The sequence below is a fragment of the Camelus dromedarius genome, chromosome 11 (genome assembly GCF_036321535.1).
Source record: "Camelus dromedarius isolate mCamDro1 chromosome 11, mCamDro1.pat, whole genome shotgun sequence".
Lineage (NCBI taxonomy): Eukaryota > Metazoa > Chordata > Mammalia > Artiodactyla > Camelidae > Camelus > Camelus dromedarius.
Genome location: NC_087446.1, coordinates 4,806,033 through 4,825,977, shown reverse-complemented (window position 1 = coordinate 4,825,977; position 19,945 = coordinate 4,806,033). Strand labels below are relative to the sequence as shown.

Below are 19,945 nucleotides of genomic sequence, written 5' to 3'. Positions count from 1 at the left end.
GACATTATTAATCACTATATTCAGTTATGATTGATAGACTTTCTGCGGGGAGGAAAAAGTGCCTCGGATGCAATCTGTCCCAACAGCTCTGCGATATGCTAATATTTCCTTCTGATGAAAGAGGAGATGTGTTCAAATACCTGCGATAATAGGCAATTAATACCAAGTGCACCAGAGGAGAGCTGATAAAAGTGGGATTTGGAGAGTACTATGAATTAACCAAAGGCTTGTGTGTTTTAGTAAATGGCCTCATGTTGAGTTTGACACAGTCTTTTTATTAGGCAGACAGACTGTATTTGATACATCCATTCACGCTAATGTGGTGTTCTGATGCTAAGGTGTGTTTATGAAACAACCGTTTCTTTATTCCTCAAGCAATTATTTTTTAAATGTCTTTTTTAGGAAAACTCACCTATTGAAGAAAATGAATCTACCCATCACTTTTGTCTTTTTCATGAAGATATTACAGACCAAGCAAGCAGCTTAGTACCTCTGATTATTTACTAATTGCTTCTGAAATGGCGAAGGCTGCATCTATTCTACTCCGAGGCACCAGGGTAATCCCATAAAAGCTGTGTCAGATCGCTCGGTGTCCAACAGACATGCTAGTCATGGCTGACTGGGTAGACCAGATGTTCTGACATCACTGGCGCCTGGGCTTGGAAGAGCATCCCTATTCGGGTGGTGACGGGTACGAGAGCTAACGGCCTGGGGCTCTGGGCGGTGTTTGTTTAGGGTTTGTTTTTTCTTTTAATGTCTTTAACTGAATTACACATTCTTGAATTCTAGTCTTCAATTAACAACAGTTTTCTTTTTTTTTTTTTTCCTTTGCATGTAGTGGGAGACGAATCATGACATCTCTAAACCCGCACTGGGTTCTTGTACAAGTCAGAAGAGCTTTCTGTGTCTCGGCGATTCCCTGGACGTGGCTTACAGTGAACATTCACCGCACCCCACCCAAACCTTGAGAAGCAAGATGAGGTTTTCCTTTGTCATCCTCTTCGTTTACTTCCGCCTTAGCCTCATGTGAGGAGTTGACAAAAGATAAAAGAGTAAAAAGACCAAAACTTGTTTAACTTGGAAACACACTGAAGCTTTGCTTTAGTCCTTTTTTCCTGGCAGATTCCCCACTTGAAGAATGTGAAGAACCTAATTGTTGGGCCTCAGATGCTGCCATGGCTCCAGGATGGGGACGGGACCCTGCAGGGCAGGCAGGGAGCATAAGCGACTGAGGAGTTGGGAATGAGTGTAGGAGGGCAGGATGCCACAGACAGAAGAGGAAAGAAGATCCCCAAGTGCCCGTTTGAAGGTGATGCTACAGGGACAAGATGACTCTGGTTGGAATGCAACCTCCACTCATGGTACAGTGACGGTCACTACGGAGACATCTCTGTGATGGCCAGGGTCTATCTCCAGGCAGAACAAAAAGTCACATTTGCTGAATGCAAAGTAAGCATCAATGCCCTTCCTAAAGAGGCCCTCCGAGAGGCAGGGTGGCCTAGAGGTTAAGAGCTAGGACCCTGGAGCCAAGCTGCCAAGGCAGGAGTTGCAGCTTCTCTGCCCACCAGCTGTGCACACTTGGCCCAGCTGCTTAGTCTCTGTCCTGGTTTCCCTTCCCATCAGGTGGGTAACAGTGGTACCTGCCTCGGGGGCTCTCCTGGAAATTAAATACTTTAATGCAGTAAAGCACTTAGAATAGCTCCCCGTAAGTGCTCACTCCAGGCTAACTATTATTATCAGAGTTGGCAAAATCCAAAAATTTACATCAGTGTTCAGTGAGTGAAGGCCCAGCCGGCCGAGGGGGTCCTTTTGCAGGAGGGCTGAAGCAGACACTAGGTCGCTTTCTCCAAATCCGTTCACCTCTGCCCCCTTCTCCTTTCTGACAATACCCTCCCTCCATTAGTCAATTTGTTCAGATATCTACCCTCTGGTGGCCACATGCTGCAGGGGAGGGAGCCCAGCCACCACACCAGGGAGTAATCAGGCCTGGTCCAGGCCACTGGTTTGGATGGGGACATGACCCTGGGCTGTGAGTCCGTGGGGAGAAGTTTTCCCATGTTAATTATAACGAGTCACACAGGAAGAAACAGCACGCCGGAAAAATGTGACGTCACAGTATCTGGTGTCAAGCCCGGAAGGGCGGCCCCTCCTGGTGACGGGAGGAGTCACGAGTTAGCCAAGCCTGGACCTGTGCTCCCCTCCTGACCTCTTAGATGAGATGCGAATTCCTTGTTGTCTCAGCCAGTTCACAGTTTTCTGTTTCTCGTGGGGTAGGACAACCTACCACCTCGGTGGCTGAGGGGGTGCCACTACCGCAGGAAAGTTTCAGGAGCGCCGACAGAGAGAACCAGCCTCACTGACGGGGAGGAAGGGACTAATACTTATTGAGCACTGACTGAATGCAATGGCATCACTTACGTTATTCTCATTCACTCTCGTAACCACCCTGAGACGTTAAGTGCTGCCTCTGCTTCAGAGCTGGGAACGCAGCGCAGTGAGAGTCCGGCCCAAGGCCCCGTGGGAGGCTGCAGAGGCAGGATTCTGGGCCAGACGTGCCCGATTCCCGCTAACTCCCTCTGCCTCCCTGGAGACTACGAGGGCAAGGAATCTGAAGACCAGAGGACTCGGAGTGGTCATGGACATGCCCCATTGCAGGCACAGAGGGGGAGCCAGAGAGGCCAGCCATACTCATGACCCAAGGAAAAGCGAGGCCAAGCTGGGGAGGGCAAGTGGGGCGTGGGAGACTCAAAGCACCTGCTCCCTGGGACCCGAGTGGAGACTAAATGAGGAACTGGGACAAGCTGGAGCCCAAAGATGACACCCTGAGGACCACCTGGGTGCACAGAGCTTCCTCTTCCCTCAGATACAGGGCCCCATGGATCAGACAGCCACCTCTTCACATGAAGCCATGGATCCCCATCACCAAAGGATGGAGAGACGGGACCTGGGGATTGTCCAACCTGCCCTTCCCTGATGGAGAAAAGGAGACTCGGAGAGCCTGGGGTGCGTGGGTTTAAGTGCACATGAGTTAGGGAGAGGCTGAGGACCCAGCCACCAGACCAAGCTCACTGCAGAAGAAAACAGTTAGGAAACACAAGCCCTGGGGTTTGCTCAGTTTGGGGTGCCAACTACTAACTATTTAGGTTTAGGAAGGCTAGACCACACACACATTTAGTAAAGTCTGGCTCCCAAAATTCAGAGAGACATTTGCATGCATTCTTGGCTCCAATCAGCCATGTGGACTTATATTTAAAACAAAATAATTAGCATCTTTCATTTCCAAACTGTGTAGATCACTCAGCAATGACAGCGTATGTCTGAAGCGGGCCTTCTGTTAGTAACCGCTAGGTGTTCCTCTCGGTCTGCAATGCTCGACTGTGGGCCACTTGCAGGACCAGAGTAGTAGACGGAATCGTGCTCCTGCCCTGCCAGCAGCTGAGGAGTGTGTCTGGTTTGCTCTGCTTCTTTGGGGGCGGTGGGTGGGAAGGGATGGCCTTCATTTGTGTTCCTAACTATAAGTCAAAGGAAGCTGTAGTAATAACCATAATAATGACCGCTGGCCTCCTCTAAGTGTTCCCGGTGCTTCGTGCGGGGTATTTTTAAGCCGCACAACAGCACTTCGAGATGGGTGTTCTCACCCCCACTGACAGATGAAGAGGCCCCATGACCAGGAGTTGCCCAAACCACCCGGTTGGTAAATGGCAGAGCACGTCCCATGCCACGTGCCTGCCCAGGGCCAGGGCCGCAGGGGGAACTTGTGCTCCTCGGCCTCTCCATGTCACCCTTCTGTTCTCACCGGACCTTGCCCGAAAGCTGCACTAGCTTAAACTCACTCTTAGTGGGAGGGCTTCTGCGGGAAGGAGGCTGGGATAAAGGGAGGCCTGAGATGACAGGGTGGCCGGCAGTGGTGCGCCCCTGATCCTAAGCCTTATTTTCAGTAATTTACAAGCCGGGCCTGCGTCCACACCCCTTGACTCGAACTGTAATGTTGCGTCATTGATCTGTAACAGTATTTACATGGCTGGGATGGTCGTCATTCCTAGGGGAATTTCATAATTAACAGAGCTTAGGAGGAGACAAACTAAAGACGTATACCACACATAATAGCAATCCTATAACATATTTCTTACAGAATAACAAGCGGACCATAGTGGAAGAAGCAAATATTATACCAGGGTTCCTACTAATATGAACTATAGCGAGACTAGGTTTTTAGGAGCACATAATGCTAAAAGAATGATCACACTAGGATGAATTTTCTGGTGTTAATGGCACCAGCCAGGGAAATTTAGACGAACATTCTGTGGGTTTCTGGCTATTTTTGATTTTGAAATGTATGAAAAACTCAGTAGAGTTCAGAAAGGAAAGAAAATTTATCACATTGCAAACCGACATATTGAATCAAATAAATTAAACCATGACTCTCAAACTGCTCATGTAATTGACAGGCTCAAATGCATTTTAAAAAGGGGTCCGATTCCAAGCCCCCAAAGCCAGGAACATCTCTTCCCTCCTTAGCTGTGCGGCGTGACAGCCGACCATAATTGGCAGACAGGACCGGAGCTCTATGCCCCTTTCTAAACACACGTCGTAGCTTTCGTGGCTAAATTACTCGATACTTAAGTATCTATCACTCCGAGCTTTACTGGTTATTTTTACCCTGCTGCTTGTGATTGGCGTTTACTGCTGAAAAGCAGTCGTTTTCTCTTCCTAAACAAAACATTGCTTCAATCGTAGACAAAAACAGAAAGGGCAGCCCTACTAATAATGATCTAAAGTTAATACAAAAGGAATTAACATTCCAGCACTTCTGCTGGTGCCATGCATCAAGAAATGCCATCCGAGGCCGGCGGAGCGGTCTGCACACAGGCTTTCACGGGACATCTATTCAGTCAGGCGACTGACAAGAGGACGCGGGTGAGCAGACGCAGCTCGCTTCACATCACCGCCCTCTGCTAGTGACTACTTTTGACGGTGGGTGGGGGAAAGAACTTCGAAAGATCTCTGTTACCTTTTCTCCCACTTGGACTTCAAGTTCTTTTAATGTCCGACAGCAATTCGTTTCATCCTCACCTCCCCTTAAAGATAAGGAGGAAACACTGTTTGTTAAAATTTTGTAACCAAATAAATGTTTACAGAGGACATGCAGAGACCAAAATTACACGGATTCCTAAATTATAGATTTTTAAATGCAAGATATTCCTTCTGCACAACCAGCTGCCAGAAGCGTGAACTTGGGCCAGTTACTTGGCGCCTGCACGCCTTGGTCCCCTCACCTGACTCCTCTAGGGTAGGGTGGGAGTCTCGTGTGACCCTCACAGCACCTCCATGGGCTTAGGGGCCATCCTCACCCCACTTTACAGAGGAGACTGGGGAAGCCCAAGGTCACTGTGCAGAGGTGGCGGCGCCGGGTTCAGACCCAGGTGCTCTGGCTTCGCAGCCCACCCCCAGCCCTCTGCTGCTGCAGTGTTCTGCCCCCCGGGGGCCCCCCGTTCACTCCGTGGGGCTCTCGTACCCACACCGTAAAGGACTTAGGATGGGTGCACATCTGTACCACCCCTTGGCTCTGCCTGCTTTTCTTAGCCACTTTTTTTCCCTTTTGTTTTTTTATTTTTGGTTTTTGGTTTTTGGTGGGGAGCAGGGGAAGTAGTTAGGTTTACTTGTTTATTTATTTTATTGGAAGTACTGGGGATTGAACCCAAGATCTGTGCATGCTAGGCACGCACTCTACCACTGAGCTATACCCTCCCCCATTTCCATCTGCTTTTATTAACTATTTTTGATTTTGTATTATCTGTGTATCTATTAACGGCTTCGAAGCCCCTCTTTGGAACAAACTGTAGGGCTAGGGTCAGGGTAGAGGGTGACAGAGGACACTTTACAGTATTCATCCAGCGCCTCCTACACCAGGTTGAGCAGGACACCGTTCCTAATCTTGAAAAAGCTTAATGTTAGTGACAGTGACAGACAGGAAACAAGCAATCAAATAAGTAATGTGAGCTGAAATAATAATGACTACTGTGAGGACAATAAAGGCAGGCAGGGATGGACCAGAGACTGGGGGAGATGGGCCGACACTTCTGGGGGGGCAGACAACAGTCATGTGAACAGAGACCCCCAAGCCGAGGAGCCAGGAGCCCTCAGGAGCCATCAGGAGCCGTCTACTCGGAGGAAAAGCTCTCCAGGCAAAGAAGGGAACACGCAGCAGCATGAAGCCCAGAGCAGGCAGGAGCCTGGCACACCCCAGGGCTGCTACTTTGGGGCCGAGGGGACCAGGGCCCTCCAAGCAGGGCCAAGGAACGTGGGGTGAGTTCAGAGATGGAGGCAGACACAGCCCCGTGGTGCTGGGGACCGTGATAAGGAAACTGGACTTCATGCTGGGGTAGGGGAACTGTCGGAGCGCTTCACACAGACAATAACTTCATTTCACACAGGAGGAAACTGAGGCTCAGAGAGGTTAAGTGCCCCGGCCGAGTTAAAGAGGAAACCAGGAATCCAGCCTTAGGATCCTATGTTAAATGTAATGTATTTAATATTATTTTAATTATATATTGAATAGATACAAAACACTATTTGCAACATATGTTTAAGGAATGAAAGTCAGACATGCCTGTGTACCTACCATCCACTGGGGAAGTGGAGACGTCCCTCCCTGCCCGGGAGGCCAGGAGGCCACCCTCCCAAGCCCAGCCTCCTGGCTCCCTCCTCCGCACTCGGCCAGGGCTTCCTCTGGAAAGTCTGCACCCCAACCTCCATCTCAGTGTCTGCTTCCGGGGAGCTCCGGCTATCGCCTGATGTTAACTTGGTGACACCAGCTTTCTCTAGATGAGTATTTATTTGAATGGTATGTCTTCTTAAATCCTTTCAAGTTTAACCTTTCTATAAACTTAACATTTAGGTTTTTCTTTTAGTGGATTTTATTGTTTGCTAGCTTTGTCTTTTAAGAGGTTTCTTTATTCTATTGACTGATTTGTTCCGGATTTCTACCTGTCCTCTGCTGCTTCTTGCCTTCTTTTGGGTTGATTCCATCTTTATCATTCCATTTTTGTACCTCTGTACGTCTGGGAGTTATACACTCATTTTTAAGCTTGCAGTAATTGCTCTGGACATTACAACCAGCATATTTTTCAGTCTCAAGTTAATCCAAACTTTCATCTTCCTACTGGACAGTGTAACAACTCTAGATTTTTAACTCCAGTCCCTCCTCTCAATTTATATATTACTACTATCATGTGCTCTAATTCTATTTTTGGATTCCAGAAGCCATCATTATTTCCTACAGTCACGATTGTTCCCTGTGGTCAGCAGGGATTCACATTAACTACACAGCTTCACTTGGAATTCCTTCCTGCATTATCTCAAACCTTCCATCTGGGATCATTTTCCTTCTACCTAAAGTACATGTTTAGAATTACTTGTCCTGGGTTTGGGGGCCAAATCCACTTTTGTTTCAATAAATGTCTTTATTTCAGTATTAACAATATTGAAAGATATTTTCTTCAGGTATACGATTCTAGGATTGCAGTGATTTTTCTTCCAGCACATCGTAGTCATTAATCCGCCCTCACCTGGCTTCCAGCGTGACTACTCAGAAGTCACTTCTGTGCAGATGTTGCCCTTTGGCGGCTTTTAAGATCTCTTGGCCTCTTGGTCTCTGGTTCTGCCCTCACCTCTGTTTTTAATCTTGTTTGAGATTTGACTTCTTGAATCCATGGAATAGTACCTTTCTTCAGTTCTGGAAAATCCTCAGCCACTGTTCCTCTGGCTCTTAGCCCACAGCATCCCTCGTTACTCCAGAGCTTACAGACCTTACAGGGCTTCGAGGCTCCATCACACCGTCTGTCTGTGTGCTGCATCCTGCCTAATGTTTCCTGCCCAATCTTCCAGTTCACTCATTCCTTTAGCTATGTCTAATCTGTTTATTCAATTCATTGAGTTTTAAATTGTTATTATGAAGTATAACCTCTATGCAGAAAAGTACATACAGCACATTTGCAGAGTTTAATTACAATTAAGGCAAACACCTGTTTAACAATTACTCAAATCAAGGCGTAAAGCCAAACACAAAGAGCCCCACATCTGCCCTCCTCCAATCATACTTCCTCTCCTCCTGGTAGTAACCTCTATCCTAGCTCTTCTGATAGCATTTACTTTTATTTTATTACAATTTTACCACCTAGATATGTATCCCTAAACAATATAGGATTCAGTGGGTCTGTTTTTGAACTTCACATATGAACAGAAGCATTCGTTTGTCTCTTCCTCTTTCACTCAATATTACATCCATGTCAGGTTGCTGCCTGTAGACGTCATTTGTTGGTTGTCATCGCTGTTTTTCCATCCACTTATTCAATAAATATATATTAAGCACCAACTATGTGCCAAATGGTGTCCTAGGGGTTTGGCATTCATCAATAAATGAAACTGATCAAGTTGCCTGCCTTCACGGCGCTCACATTCTAGATTAAGAAAATCACACTTCTGTGTTAACTTCATGGGTGTGAGCAGAGTGACCTACAGCCTTATCTGGGGAGAAGCACTGCAGACGGTGGCAACCACCTGTCAAAGGCCCTAAGACAGGAGCAACAAGAAGGCCATTGGCTTTGGGACACAGTGAGCAAAGAGGAAAGTAGCAGTGCGCCTGTTGGGGGGTGGGGACAGCCAGGTCAGAGGGCCCTGCAGACCCCAGGAGGATCACTTTCCTTCTGCCTTTAGCACAACTTTTAGAATTTCCTTTAGTCAAGATCTGCAGGAGTGAACTACCTCAGTTTTTGTCTGAAATGTCTCTGTTTTTTTAAATGTTTCTCACTGACTTTCATCATGTCTTTAATCTTCAGAAATTCAAACAAGCTGTCCAAACTGGACTGACCTACAGAGGCACACAGATTCAAGGCGCAGAATGCTCCTTTTCTTTTGTTTGAACGTCTTAACTCTTTTCTGGAGTTCCTTTAGCTGCTTGTTTCTTTGCGGCAATCTCCCCCTCCAAATCCCGCTTCTCTTGGCCAAAAGCCTTGTTTCCTCCTTTCTTCTCTGCCTCCCCAGCCTACCTGCCTCAAGTTAACGTCACACCTGCTCTGTTGACAAACACTCTGCTGCTGTGATTTGCTTTATCCACTTGAATTTGTGGTACCTGTTCCAGCAAAAGAATTTTGCAATATATGGTCTTGTGAATGAATTTAGCTTCAGCGTAATTCTCAGGTTCTTCAGTAAGCTCTTCAGAATAGTGAACCTTATCACGTGGTGCTCAGAAAGCTTCCCAAAGCTTCTCCTGACCTCTGTTCTGATTGCTGTGTGCCTGGAAGGTTGTGCTTGTCCTTCAAGGCAGGCAGCACTGTGCTGAGAGCCACACAGACTATCAAAGCAGGAGACACTTTTGGCCCATAAGCAGGAATTCCCCGCACATCCATCAGAAGCAAATCTCAAAGGTTCGATTTTCTCATTTTAAGTAGAATAATTCCTTGGATATTTCTCAAGGGTTACTGATGATACTAACATTATTATAGATGACGTGAGGGCCTCCGTGGTAGATAAATAGCCCACAATAGTCCTTCCAGCTCTCATACCCTCAGAGGCATAGACTTTTTGGTATCATTCTAGGTCTTAAATGTCTTTTGACACAAAACGTCCTCTTTAATCTTCATCTTAGCTCCAACCTTAATCAACCACCATCAGACATTCAGGAACTTCCTTATGTCAGACAGTTCTGGAAAGGCTGAGATGGCCAGGGCAGAACAGATGGCACACATTTCCTGGGTTGTGTTCACTCTATGCTGTCAAGGGTATTAAGTTTTGGCTGATACAAAATGTGACCTCTCAAACCATATTTCCAGACGGGAAGGGCTGTGACCAGAATAGTAAGTCCCACTGTCACGAATTCAGGGAATTTGAACTACAACTCTGTCAGTGTCCTAGGATTGAGTCCAGGTCTAATAAGCAGATAATGCAGTGCAAAGGTGGCCTCATTTAATACAAATCAGTGTGAAGAAAGTCTACAAGATCTAAGTCAAAGGTAACCTCGAACACCATAGGCAAGAGTGCCAGAAGTATCTTCCTTTTGCAAATACTCTGGTATCAGTGGACGGGCAGATACAAGGGCAAGAGGAGGAGAGGCTCCCAGGGGTTCCCACAGTAAAAGCTCTCACTCTATTCTTACAAAAATAGTATAGAATTCTAGGATGGCAAATATTATAGTTGAGCACACCGAGGAGCTTTTCCCACAATCTCATACCTTTGATTGTCACTGTTGAGACATTCGTGTCAGTCCAACTGTCACTCCTCTGAAGTCAATTCTGTTTTTCGTCTCACTGCCTCTAGTATTTTCTCTTTGATTTTGATGTTCTGCAGGCTCACTGTGATACATGTGACACGTCTAGACAGGCATTCCTTTTTATTTATCTGGCTTGAGATTCTCAGCCATTATCTCTTCACATACAGAGTCTGTCCTACTCTTTCTCTTAGGTATCTGGAAATCCAATAGGACGTATCACGAGGCCCCCTCTTCCCACCCTCCATGCGCTTAGCTACCTCTGACCTCCATGTTTCGCACCTCTCCGCCTTCCTGTGCTGCATTCTGGATAATAGTTTCAGATCTATTTTCTACTCCACAAATGCTCTCTTCAGCTGTGTTTAATCCACTACTTTCACCCATCCACTGAATTTTATTCTACAATAATCGTATCCTTCAGTGCCAGAAGTTCTATATTGTACGTCTTTAAATCTTTATTTTTATTGCCTCTTGTTTCCTATTCATATATTGAATCCATCCGTTCATTTCTTTAAAGACTGTAAAACACTGGTTTTAGATTCTGTATCTCATGGTTGCAGTATTCCAGGTGTTTGGAGATCTGATTCTACTGGGTGTTATTGTTATTTGCTTGCAGGCCTCGTTCTGCTTTCCTCATGGTTTTCAAGGTTGTTTTTTATGACATATTACCTCTGGACATCCTGGACAAGGGCTACGTTGTAGATGAATTCCTCTACAGAAGGGCACACCCAGTCCAAGAGCAGTTTTAAGTAAGTTCCTAGCCTGAGACTTTTCAGACCACATGGGTAGCATTATTTTAGGCACAGATTTTCATGAAAATGAACTTGTGATTACAATTTTTCCCCTATTCACCCAATGCCAGTGTTGAAACAGGTAGGTTTCCTTGTGCCCTCTGTGATGTGAGTTTATATTTGTAAATTATCCTTGCAAGAGCGTATAGGGGTCCCAACAGTATGTGCCCTGGTCTTCTATTAGGTTCCAATACCTTGGGCAGATCTTGTCAGCCTTGTCTCTTGTCCCCTTCACTCCAAATAGCCAACAAAACTGAAACACAACTTCATCAAGATTTGGCCAATACCCTCAGGGAAAAAGCTGGCTTTATAGAAAGCTTACTTCTCTGGATTCCAATTTTTACTGCATGTATAGCCTCTGAGAATTACTTTTTTGCCAGCTCACTAATGTATTAAAATATTTTACCTTTTATCCACCATTTTAGTTGTTTTCAATGGAAGTGTTGTTCATGGAGATAGCCTGCCATAGTACTAAGAAGAGATGTCTTTATGCACTATAATGCATGGCCAACAATAAAGAGAATTTAACTTCATGAGTAAGTCAGAAATCTTTCAGACTAAGAAATCTTTCTGACTTCAGAGTAAGTCAGAAAATTTTAGTTTAAATATTTAGCCTTTTATGTTTAAGGAAGTAAAAACTAAGGAAGTAAGTTATCATACTTTTCATTATTAGACCGAGGTATCACAATTAAACACAAACAAAAAGGAACTCTCCTGCTTTCAGTTTTTCCAACTGTTTAGCTTTTTTCAACAAAGAATATTCAAATTAGGTTACTGTCCATCCAACAAACTTACCCCACAAATGGGGATGGTTTTAGGTCAAGGATATGGATATGCAGCCTATATAATGACCAGTCACTCTTTCGAATGAACCTGGAAGTTATCTTGTCCACCAAATATGGAGCATCAACTGATCAGAGCACAAAGAAGCCCCAGATCATGGAGCGGCTAATACTCTGTCATTCTTGTGTGAGCTGCTGCACTAATTCTTTTCTTTTCTTTTTTTCATTGTAGTAAAAAAAACACATGACATAAAAGTTACCATCTTAAGCATTTTTAAGCATACAGTTCAGTAACGTTAAGTACATTCACACTGCTGTGCACCAGATAGCTAGGACTGGCTCATCTTACACAACTGAACCTCCACACCCACTGAACAACTCCCCATCTCCCCCGCCCCACTGCTGCACTAATTCTCACACCTAAGCTGCATCCACGACGGATTCAATCATAAAAGCTATAATACCAAAACTTGCTAACATTTTGGGACCAATTTAATTTTTATAATCATTTACATAGTGCCTGAAAAAAAATGGTGCTTATTCACTTAGAGTTAGATAATCTGGGTAAATAATTTGTTTACTAAAACAGTATTTCCTAAATCACATATTAGAATCAAAGAACTTTACAGCTGAGAGAGACATTAAGGTTCAGACTTGAACACTCGTTTTGCAAACAAAGCAAATGAGCCCCACGCTCATGTTACAGCTATTAAATAAAAAGGAGCTCCTACCAAGTTCTTTCTAAAAATGTTTCATCTATTTCTAGCTACCAAAATATGATCGCTTTCCAAAGAAATACACTTAAAATGTATATAAGAAACACATTTTAAATTTGGCATCTTAATATTTTTACTTCAGTGAAAATTCCTTATTTCCAAATCTGAAATACACTGCATATGAAATATGTTAATCTGGTTTTAATTTGCTATGTTTCCATTCTTAATACAGTAAGTATTATTTCTCTTGTTCTGAAATATACCCTATACAGATGTTAGAATCTTCTCTAAGTAAATTTTAGACTGAGGATTAACTCCATTAAATTCTATGTGGACAAAGCTGTTCCCTCACATCTCCCATACGTATCTGCTGACATGATCAGCTCTCATGACCTCATGTCCTAACTCTTACCATTCCAAATTTCACATTTTCATACGAGGAAAAAAACTTACCTCTTTATAACATTTATATTCAGGTCAATTCCACCGAACCTGGACAGGAATTCAAGGTACGGAACGGCGCCAGAGCTGGTGAGGGGGATCTACACGCAAACGAGAAGAATGACAGCCGGTCAGAGACTCTGGATCTGGGCAGTGGCCAGCACAGCAGGCTCACGACGCGGGGGTGGGCGTTCCAGTGACACTTCCAGTGTTTAACCCAGGGCTCTGAGCTGATACACGTCCTCAGCACAACAGGCACAAACAGCGTGAATGCCAGAACGCTCATCTCTGCTCTGCTAAAAGTCATCTCATCTCTGCTCAGCTAAAAGTCAACAAGTAGTCTACCAAATTATCTAAAATCTAGATCTATCCAAAAAATAAAGTAAAATTAGTACAAACATATTCTCATATATTTTGTATATATATATAGGTATTTTTGTATACGTGTGTGTATATATATATACACACACACACACATATATATATACACACACACAAATATATTTCCCAAGAGTCTGAGGCCACAGCACAATTTATCCTCTGAGTGTCATGTGAACTTTCATATGCTTTTAAGGTAAAAAAAGGTCAACTTTAAGTTTAAAATTGTATAAAGGATATCATTGGGTCAAGTGGGTCAGTACGACTACAGATTAAATAAAAGCATTATTATCTCAAAGTTTAATTTACTGAAGTTGATAACTGTACGGTGATTATGTAAGGGAATAGTTCTTATTCTTAAGGAAATACACGCTGAAGTATTTAGAAGTAAAGAACCATAATACAAGCAACTTTCTGTTAGATGGGTCAGAAAAAAACATTATGTACACATTACGTATTGCATATATTGTACACACACACACACATAATGAAAGTGCACTGGAGAAGCAAATGAGATGAAACACTCACAACCAGCAAATGTGGGTAACGGTTCTATGGGTATTATCTGTATTACTCTTATTCTCACAAATTTTCTGGAGGTTTGAAATTACTTCTAAATAAAAAGTCAATTTTTTAAAAAAGTGAAAATAGCTATTTCCCAAAGAGTATCATGAAACTAAAATTAAAATAAATACATAATCAATATAAATATACTTTACTAAGCTTCATGCAAATACACAAAGTACGATTTCCCAGAGAGCTGAACGGCCCCCAACCCTATACAACCAAGTTGACTTAGCGCTTAAACTTCCAGCCTCAAAGCCTAGCACGGTTACCTCAGTCTTCCCCAAAGGACGAGTTCCTCTTTACCATTTAAAACATGCGGAACTAGGAAATGGGACCAGAGGGAGAGGGGTTCACAGGGTGGGCCTCTGAGGAGCCTTTTCCTGGAAAGGACACGCAGCGCTTCTATTTCTGATAGGGCATTTTTTAGTATATATAATTTGGGCAGACACTTCAAAGTTCCCCTAATCTTACAGAAGAAGGGCAAGACCAGGTGCAGTGTGCAGTTTCCAAGGCTGGGTACCCTCACCGTTTCGGTGGTGACAGCGCTCGCGAGGAAGGGAAGAAACTTACGCCTGCACAGCTCACACTTTATAAACGGGCACAGGCGCTGCTCTCGGTTTTAACTCATCTAACCCAAAACCACCTCCTGAGGATGCTGAAATGTTCTGCATTTCAGAGCACAGGTGTGACCTCCCTGCCTGGGGCTGCCATTAAGTCATTAAGTCACAGAAATCTGTGACTTCAGAGCCCATTACACTAACCACCCTGCTTGCAAAAAAGAGAGAGAGAGAGAGGGAAAGAAAGAAAGAAAGAAAGAAAGAAAGAAAGAAAGAAAGAAAGAAAGAAAGAAAGAAAGAAAGAAAGAAAGAAAGAAAGAAAGAAAGAAAGAAAGAAAGAAAGAAAGAAAGAAAGAAAGAAAGAAAGAAAGAAAGGAAGGAAGGAAGGAAGGAAGGAAGGAAGGAAGGAAGGAAGGAAGGAAGGAAGGAAAAAGAAAGAAAGAAAGAAAGAAAGAAAGAAAGAAAGAAAGAAAGAAAGGAAGAAAGGAAGGAGGGAGGGAGGGAGGAAAGAAAGGAGGGAGGGAGGGAGGAAAGAAAGAAGGGAAAAAAAAAGAAAAAAGTCCATCAACCTGTTGAAGCTTTCGTGGTATTCCATATTGTTACTTATGATCTAATGCAAATTCTGAGGCGGCAGACAACTTTTGCAATGACTTGTCTCCAAAACTAAGCCCTTAGAAAACCCAAGAATTTAGTCTAAAAGGAGAGATTCTGCTAAGGATTTGCCTCTCCAGTATTTGTGATTCTGGCCAAAACGTCTGAGAATCAAAGCCGCCCCCTGATGAATCACTGAAAGCAAATTCTTAGGCTGGGGCTGGGGGAGCGTGGTTTGTAAATGAACGCCAGTATGCTGACAGGTGTCTTCAAAGACTTCTCTTTCCCCAGCCCGGCACAACCACTAGGACGAGAACAGGACTTTGTTCTCCTTCTCTGGAATCTGTTCACCAATTCAACTTCTTTTAAAGTGTTATATTAATATTCAGAGACTGAGGCCACATTTTTTAAAAATTCCTATTACTGTCAGTGAAAACTAAGGTGCAGGGCAGGTCACAAGCAATGCCTCCTCATCGTTCTTGCCTTGATCCTCAGTCACCATGACACCCCGAGGTCCAAACATTCTTGATGTGGCTCTCAAAATAAAATTAAAACTTGAAAATTAAAAATTGAAATGAAATTTAAAATTCACTGTAATAGGAAAATTGTTTTCTAATTTTAAAGGTGAGCTGCTTGTGAAATATTTTACCAGTTTTATACGTTTCCAGTTAGGCTTTTATTAACCATTGGAAAAGAAAGTTTGTACCACCACGCAGAATAGTCATTACAAGATCTAGAAGTCGCACATGCTGAGAAGTCCCGGGATTTGTAGGAGAAGCCCGGCCCTTCTTTCCCAGTGAACCCGGACTCCTGAAAATACACCGCATGCCAGCCTCCCTGGCTAAACATGGTCACAGGGGCTGAAGGTTCTAGAAAAACATGCTTATCATTGAAGATAGACTACCAGAACCTGCTTCTTAAAGTCTCTGAAGTTCTACAGTTCTCAGTGATTTATTTTAAAAACAGATGTAGCTTTTGAAAATGGCTACACATTTCACGTTTTGTGTACTTTCCCTCTTCCTGAAGAGCTGGTTAGCTTGGGAAGGTTGTCAAATTTTTTAATTAACATTAGATCAGGAATATAGGGAGACATTAGCAGGAAATAATATTTTAACTTTCCACTTGGTATAAAGTATCAGTGAAATCAAGTTTATGAGGAAACTGATGCAATGTTTGCGAGGACAAATGTTCTTTAAAAGCAAAAGAACATCACCACGTGACTCGGCAATTCCACTCCTAGGTACGTGCCCAAGAGAAGTGAAAACGTATGTCCACGTAAACGCTTGTACGTGAAATTTCAGAGCGGCATTGCTCACAAAAGCCAAAAAGTGGAGGCCACCCAAAGGTCCTTCAACAGATGGTGATAAAACGTGGTGTATCCATGCAATGGAATGTTATTCAGCCATTAAAAGAAGTACTTATTCATGCCTGAAAACATTATGCTTAGTGAAAGAAGCCAGAGACTAAAGGTCATCTATTGTATTATTCCATTTGTATGAATCTACTGTGACGTAAAGTCCATCATCGGGATCAGGGGAAGGGGGAGTGACTGCTAATGAATACAAACTCTCCTTCAGGGGCGATGAAATGTTCTGGAATCAGATAGTGGTGACGGCTGCACAACTCTGTGAATATATTAAAAACCACAAACTTGTACATTTTTAAATGGTGAATTTTATGATACATAACTTGTATTTTAATAAAGCCTTAATTTAAAATGTAGATACAATAAAGGGTGACATGTGAAAGAATCAAAATGTACCATTTGTGAAATTTTGGAAGTGAATAAAGGGGAAACATTTTTAAAGAAGCAGAAAACTCTTCATCTTTCTTTCCTTTCCCTTCTTCCCTGTCTGTTCCCCAACAATTCCATCCTAAAGTCGTTAGACGGGGCAGAGAAGAATGGTGTCCACAACATGGGAGCCATGGAGGTCCAGACCAGTGTGTGAGCCCAAGTGGGGTGAGGAGGGCACCCACGTGGGGGAAGGGGAGTGCTGGAGACGGGAGAGGAGTCACAGGCCAGGGAGACTGATCAAAGAATTAAATATACTGAGAGTAAAAGAAGCCAAGTTTCTCGTGGTCTGAAAAGGTAGTTACGAATATGGAAGGTGAGAAAATGAGAATGAACCCTGGAGCGCTAGCTGAGAATTGGTGGTATTGTTTGAACTCATGGTTTTCAATCTATAGAGAGACTGATATAGAAATGGATGTAGATGTACATGTGTGGGTACACGTTGGGGTGGGGAATGTATCCCCTGGAGCTCTGCCCACCTGGAGGGCCTGGGGCAGTGACATCCAGTGGCAATGAGCAGCCCTCGTGCCCAGACCCTAGATTCTGGGTACCTTTTCCCGTTAAAAGGAACCAGAGCTCTTTGGAGAAATGGATGATTCTAAAGCTGAGGCAGGGAGAGTACACGTGAGTTTGGAATGTCTTGCATCAGAAAGCAAGGAAGTGTTCAAAGAATGATGGGGACGTGTCAAAGGACCTAGAAACCAGCATGAAGGGGCTCCTGCTGGCTAACTTAGGGATAATTTAAACATCAAAATAAATAATGAAAGTAACGAATCATAACCCACTTAATAAAATAGGAAGTCTTGAGTCCCTGCAAACATGAGTAAATGCAAGTTTGGTGAGGAATGGCAGATATGCACAGATTCAAAGTGTCTCCCACAAAACTCCTGTTAATTACGAAGTGGATGAAGAGTACTCTACCATGAGAAAGACAGATGGAGCTGGAAGAGCCCCTCTTAATCGGCTGGCCAAAGCGAACATCGGCAGTAATGGGCAGACCGAAGTCACGCGGGCCTTACGAGCTGCGGTGAGAAGAATCCAGCAGCTCTTCTGTGACGTTCCCGGCAAAGGCGAAAGCCCGAGTCTCGGCATCTGGAAACATCCGCTCAACACTCTGCAAAATAACGTCTGACTCTGCAAAGTGTTAAGCGTCTTTCTGGCCCGAAGACCCAGCACACAGAACCCAAAGCAAGCACAGCCATTAAAAATGTGAGGGGGGGTCTCACAGGAGAGAGACGGGGAGGAGACCCACTGTCTGTGTCCGGGTCTCTAGCTGATGCCTGAACCACGCGTGTGCAGGTCAGACTCAACGAGTCCCAGCTAAAGACAAAAGAGCTGAGTGACTGCCCAGCAAGAGAGACCGAACCTGCAAGTTCACTTCCTGCCAAAGCAGAAGCACAGACAGTCTTGGAGGAGCACAACGGAAGCGGGGCCCCCACAGCACAGTGCCCGCAGCGCCCAGCGCCCAGCGCCCAGCGCCGTCCAATGGGCAGCCGCGCGCAGGTGACGCCCGAGCGCCTGAAGTGTGGGAGGGCAGCTGATGAACTGGCCCGGCTGTTACAGTTGACGCTAGTTAATTTAAATTCTAAAATTAATTCAGTTGTTGGAAAACTTCTAAGTTTGAACAACTGGGTGTAAGAATCTCGTAGTTCAGTTGCAGATTTTACGAAATCTAAAAATAGAGACAGTATTTCCAATGGATGTTTAGTGTCAGAATTAAGGTCTGCCGTAAGTGTAAATATACACCAGGCTTTGTAGACTTAGCACACAGAAAAAAATGTAAAATACCTTATTACCAATTTTAAACAGTGATTACATGTTGAAATGTGATCATATTTTGGATATATTTGGTTAAGTAAAAATATTACAATAAATTTCACTTATTTCTTTCTTATTTTTGTAATGTAGCTACTAGAAAATTTAAAAGTACATATATGGCCCACATTATACTTCTAATGGCTAGCATTGGTCGGGATATCACCCAACTACACTCAACAATGAAGAACCAGGGGGAGGTTATAGCTCAGTGGTATGGTGTGGGCTCACCATGCACAAGGTCTTCGGTTCAATCCCCAGCACCTCCATTAAAAACAGATAAATAAACCCAATTACCTCCCCTGAAGAAAAAAAAATTTTTTTAATGAAGAACCAGAGAAATGTTTAAGGGGAAAAAAAAAAATCAAAGCAGGCCAAACCTAAGATGACCCAGATGTTAGAAATATCAGATTAAGGATCTTTAAGTAGCTATTCTAAGTATGCTCAGACTTTTTAAAAAATATGCTTATAATTGAAAAAAATAAATCGAAGTAAATAAATAGAAATTACAAAAAAATAACCAAATGAAAATTCTGGAGCTGAAAAATACAATGTTGAAATTAAATGTTCACTGAAAGAGCTTCACAGCAATGGAGATAGTAAGAGCGAGCCAGGGGGCCTGAAGATGGATGGATACTCTGTACCTTGAAAATATTTAAAAACTGAACAGAGCCTTGGGGTCTGCAGGACAACACCAAAGCGTCTGCGAGAGGAGAGGATGAGGAAGAAAAATATTTGAAGAAACAATGGCCGAAAGCTATCTGCCTGCTCCGTGCTGGGTTGAGCGTACAGTAGTTGTACAATAACCACTTGAGGCATGGATGAATGCAAATGCTAAGGTCCAAAACGTAAGTTGACCAAATACTCTTTATATGGAAGCCTTAAAAAAAAAACCTGAAAGAAAAAGGCTGTCATAGTGCTACACACAAAAATATGCCCCAAGTACATGATGACCATCCCAAATTGCCAGAATTTAATTAAGTGGATTGTGAGAAAACTTTATTTGGGGCAGTGGAGGGGGAAGCCAGACTGGGTGACACGCTCCTCTAATCTGCGGCATCTTTTCTGCAGTTACCTGAGCCAGCACATGTTGAAACTGTTCTCTGGTGAGAGGCAGCAGGAAGGTTGTGATGATTCTTCTCAGTTCATTCTTTGACACCGTCATGTTGTTACTGGTGTCGAGCAGGTGAAAGGCTTTTTTCAACTCATCTCCTTTATCAGTAATTTTTTGAAATATAATCCGTTTAACAT

General features: G+C 43.7%; 1 protein-coding gene across 1 annotated transcript in view; it reads right to left on the bottom strand.

The window, feature by feature from the left end:
• The window catches only part of EFCAB6 (EF-hand calcium binding domain 6), a 180,553-nt gene extending 160,626 nt beyond the window's left edge, over positions 1–19,927 (bottom strand). Inside the window, exons 1-3 of the mRNA XM_010983456.3 lie at positions 19,770–19,927; positions 13,007–13,095; positions 5,012–5,078 (exon numbers count right to left, since the gene is read on the bottom strand). Of these exons, the coding sequence (XP_010981758.3) occupies positions 5,012–5,078; positions 13,007–13,095; positions 19,770–19,859 (246 nt within the window). The 5' untranslated portion in view covers positions 19,860–19,927. The remainder of the gene's footprint in view (positions 1–5,011; positions 5,079–13,006; positions 13,096–19,769) is intronic.
• Between the last annotated feature and the right edge of the window lie 18 nt (positions 19,928–19,945).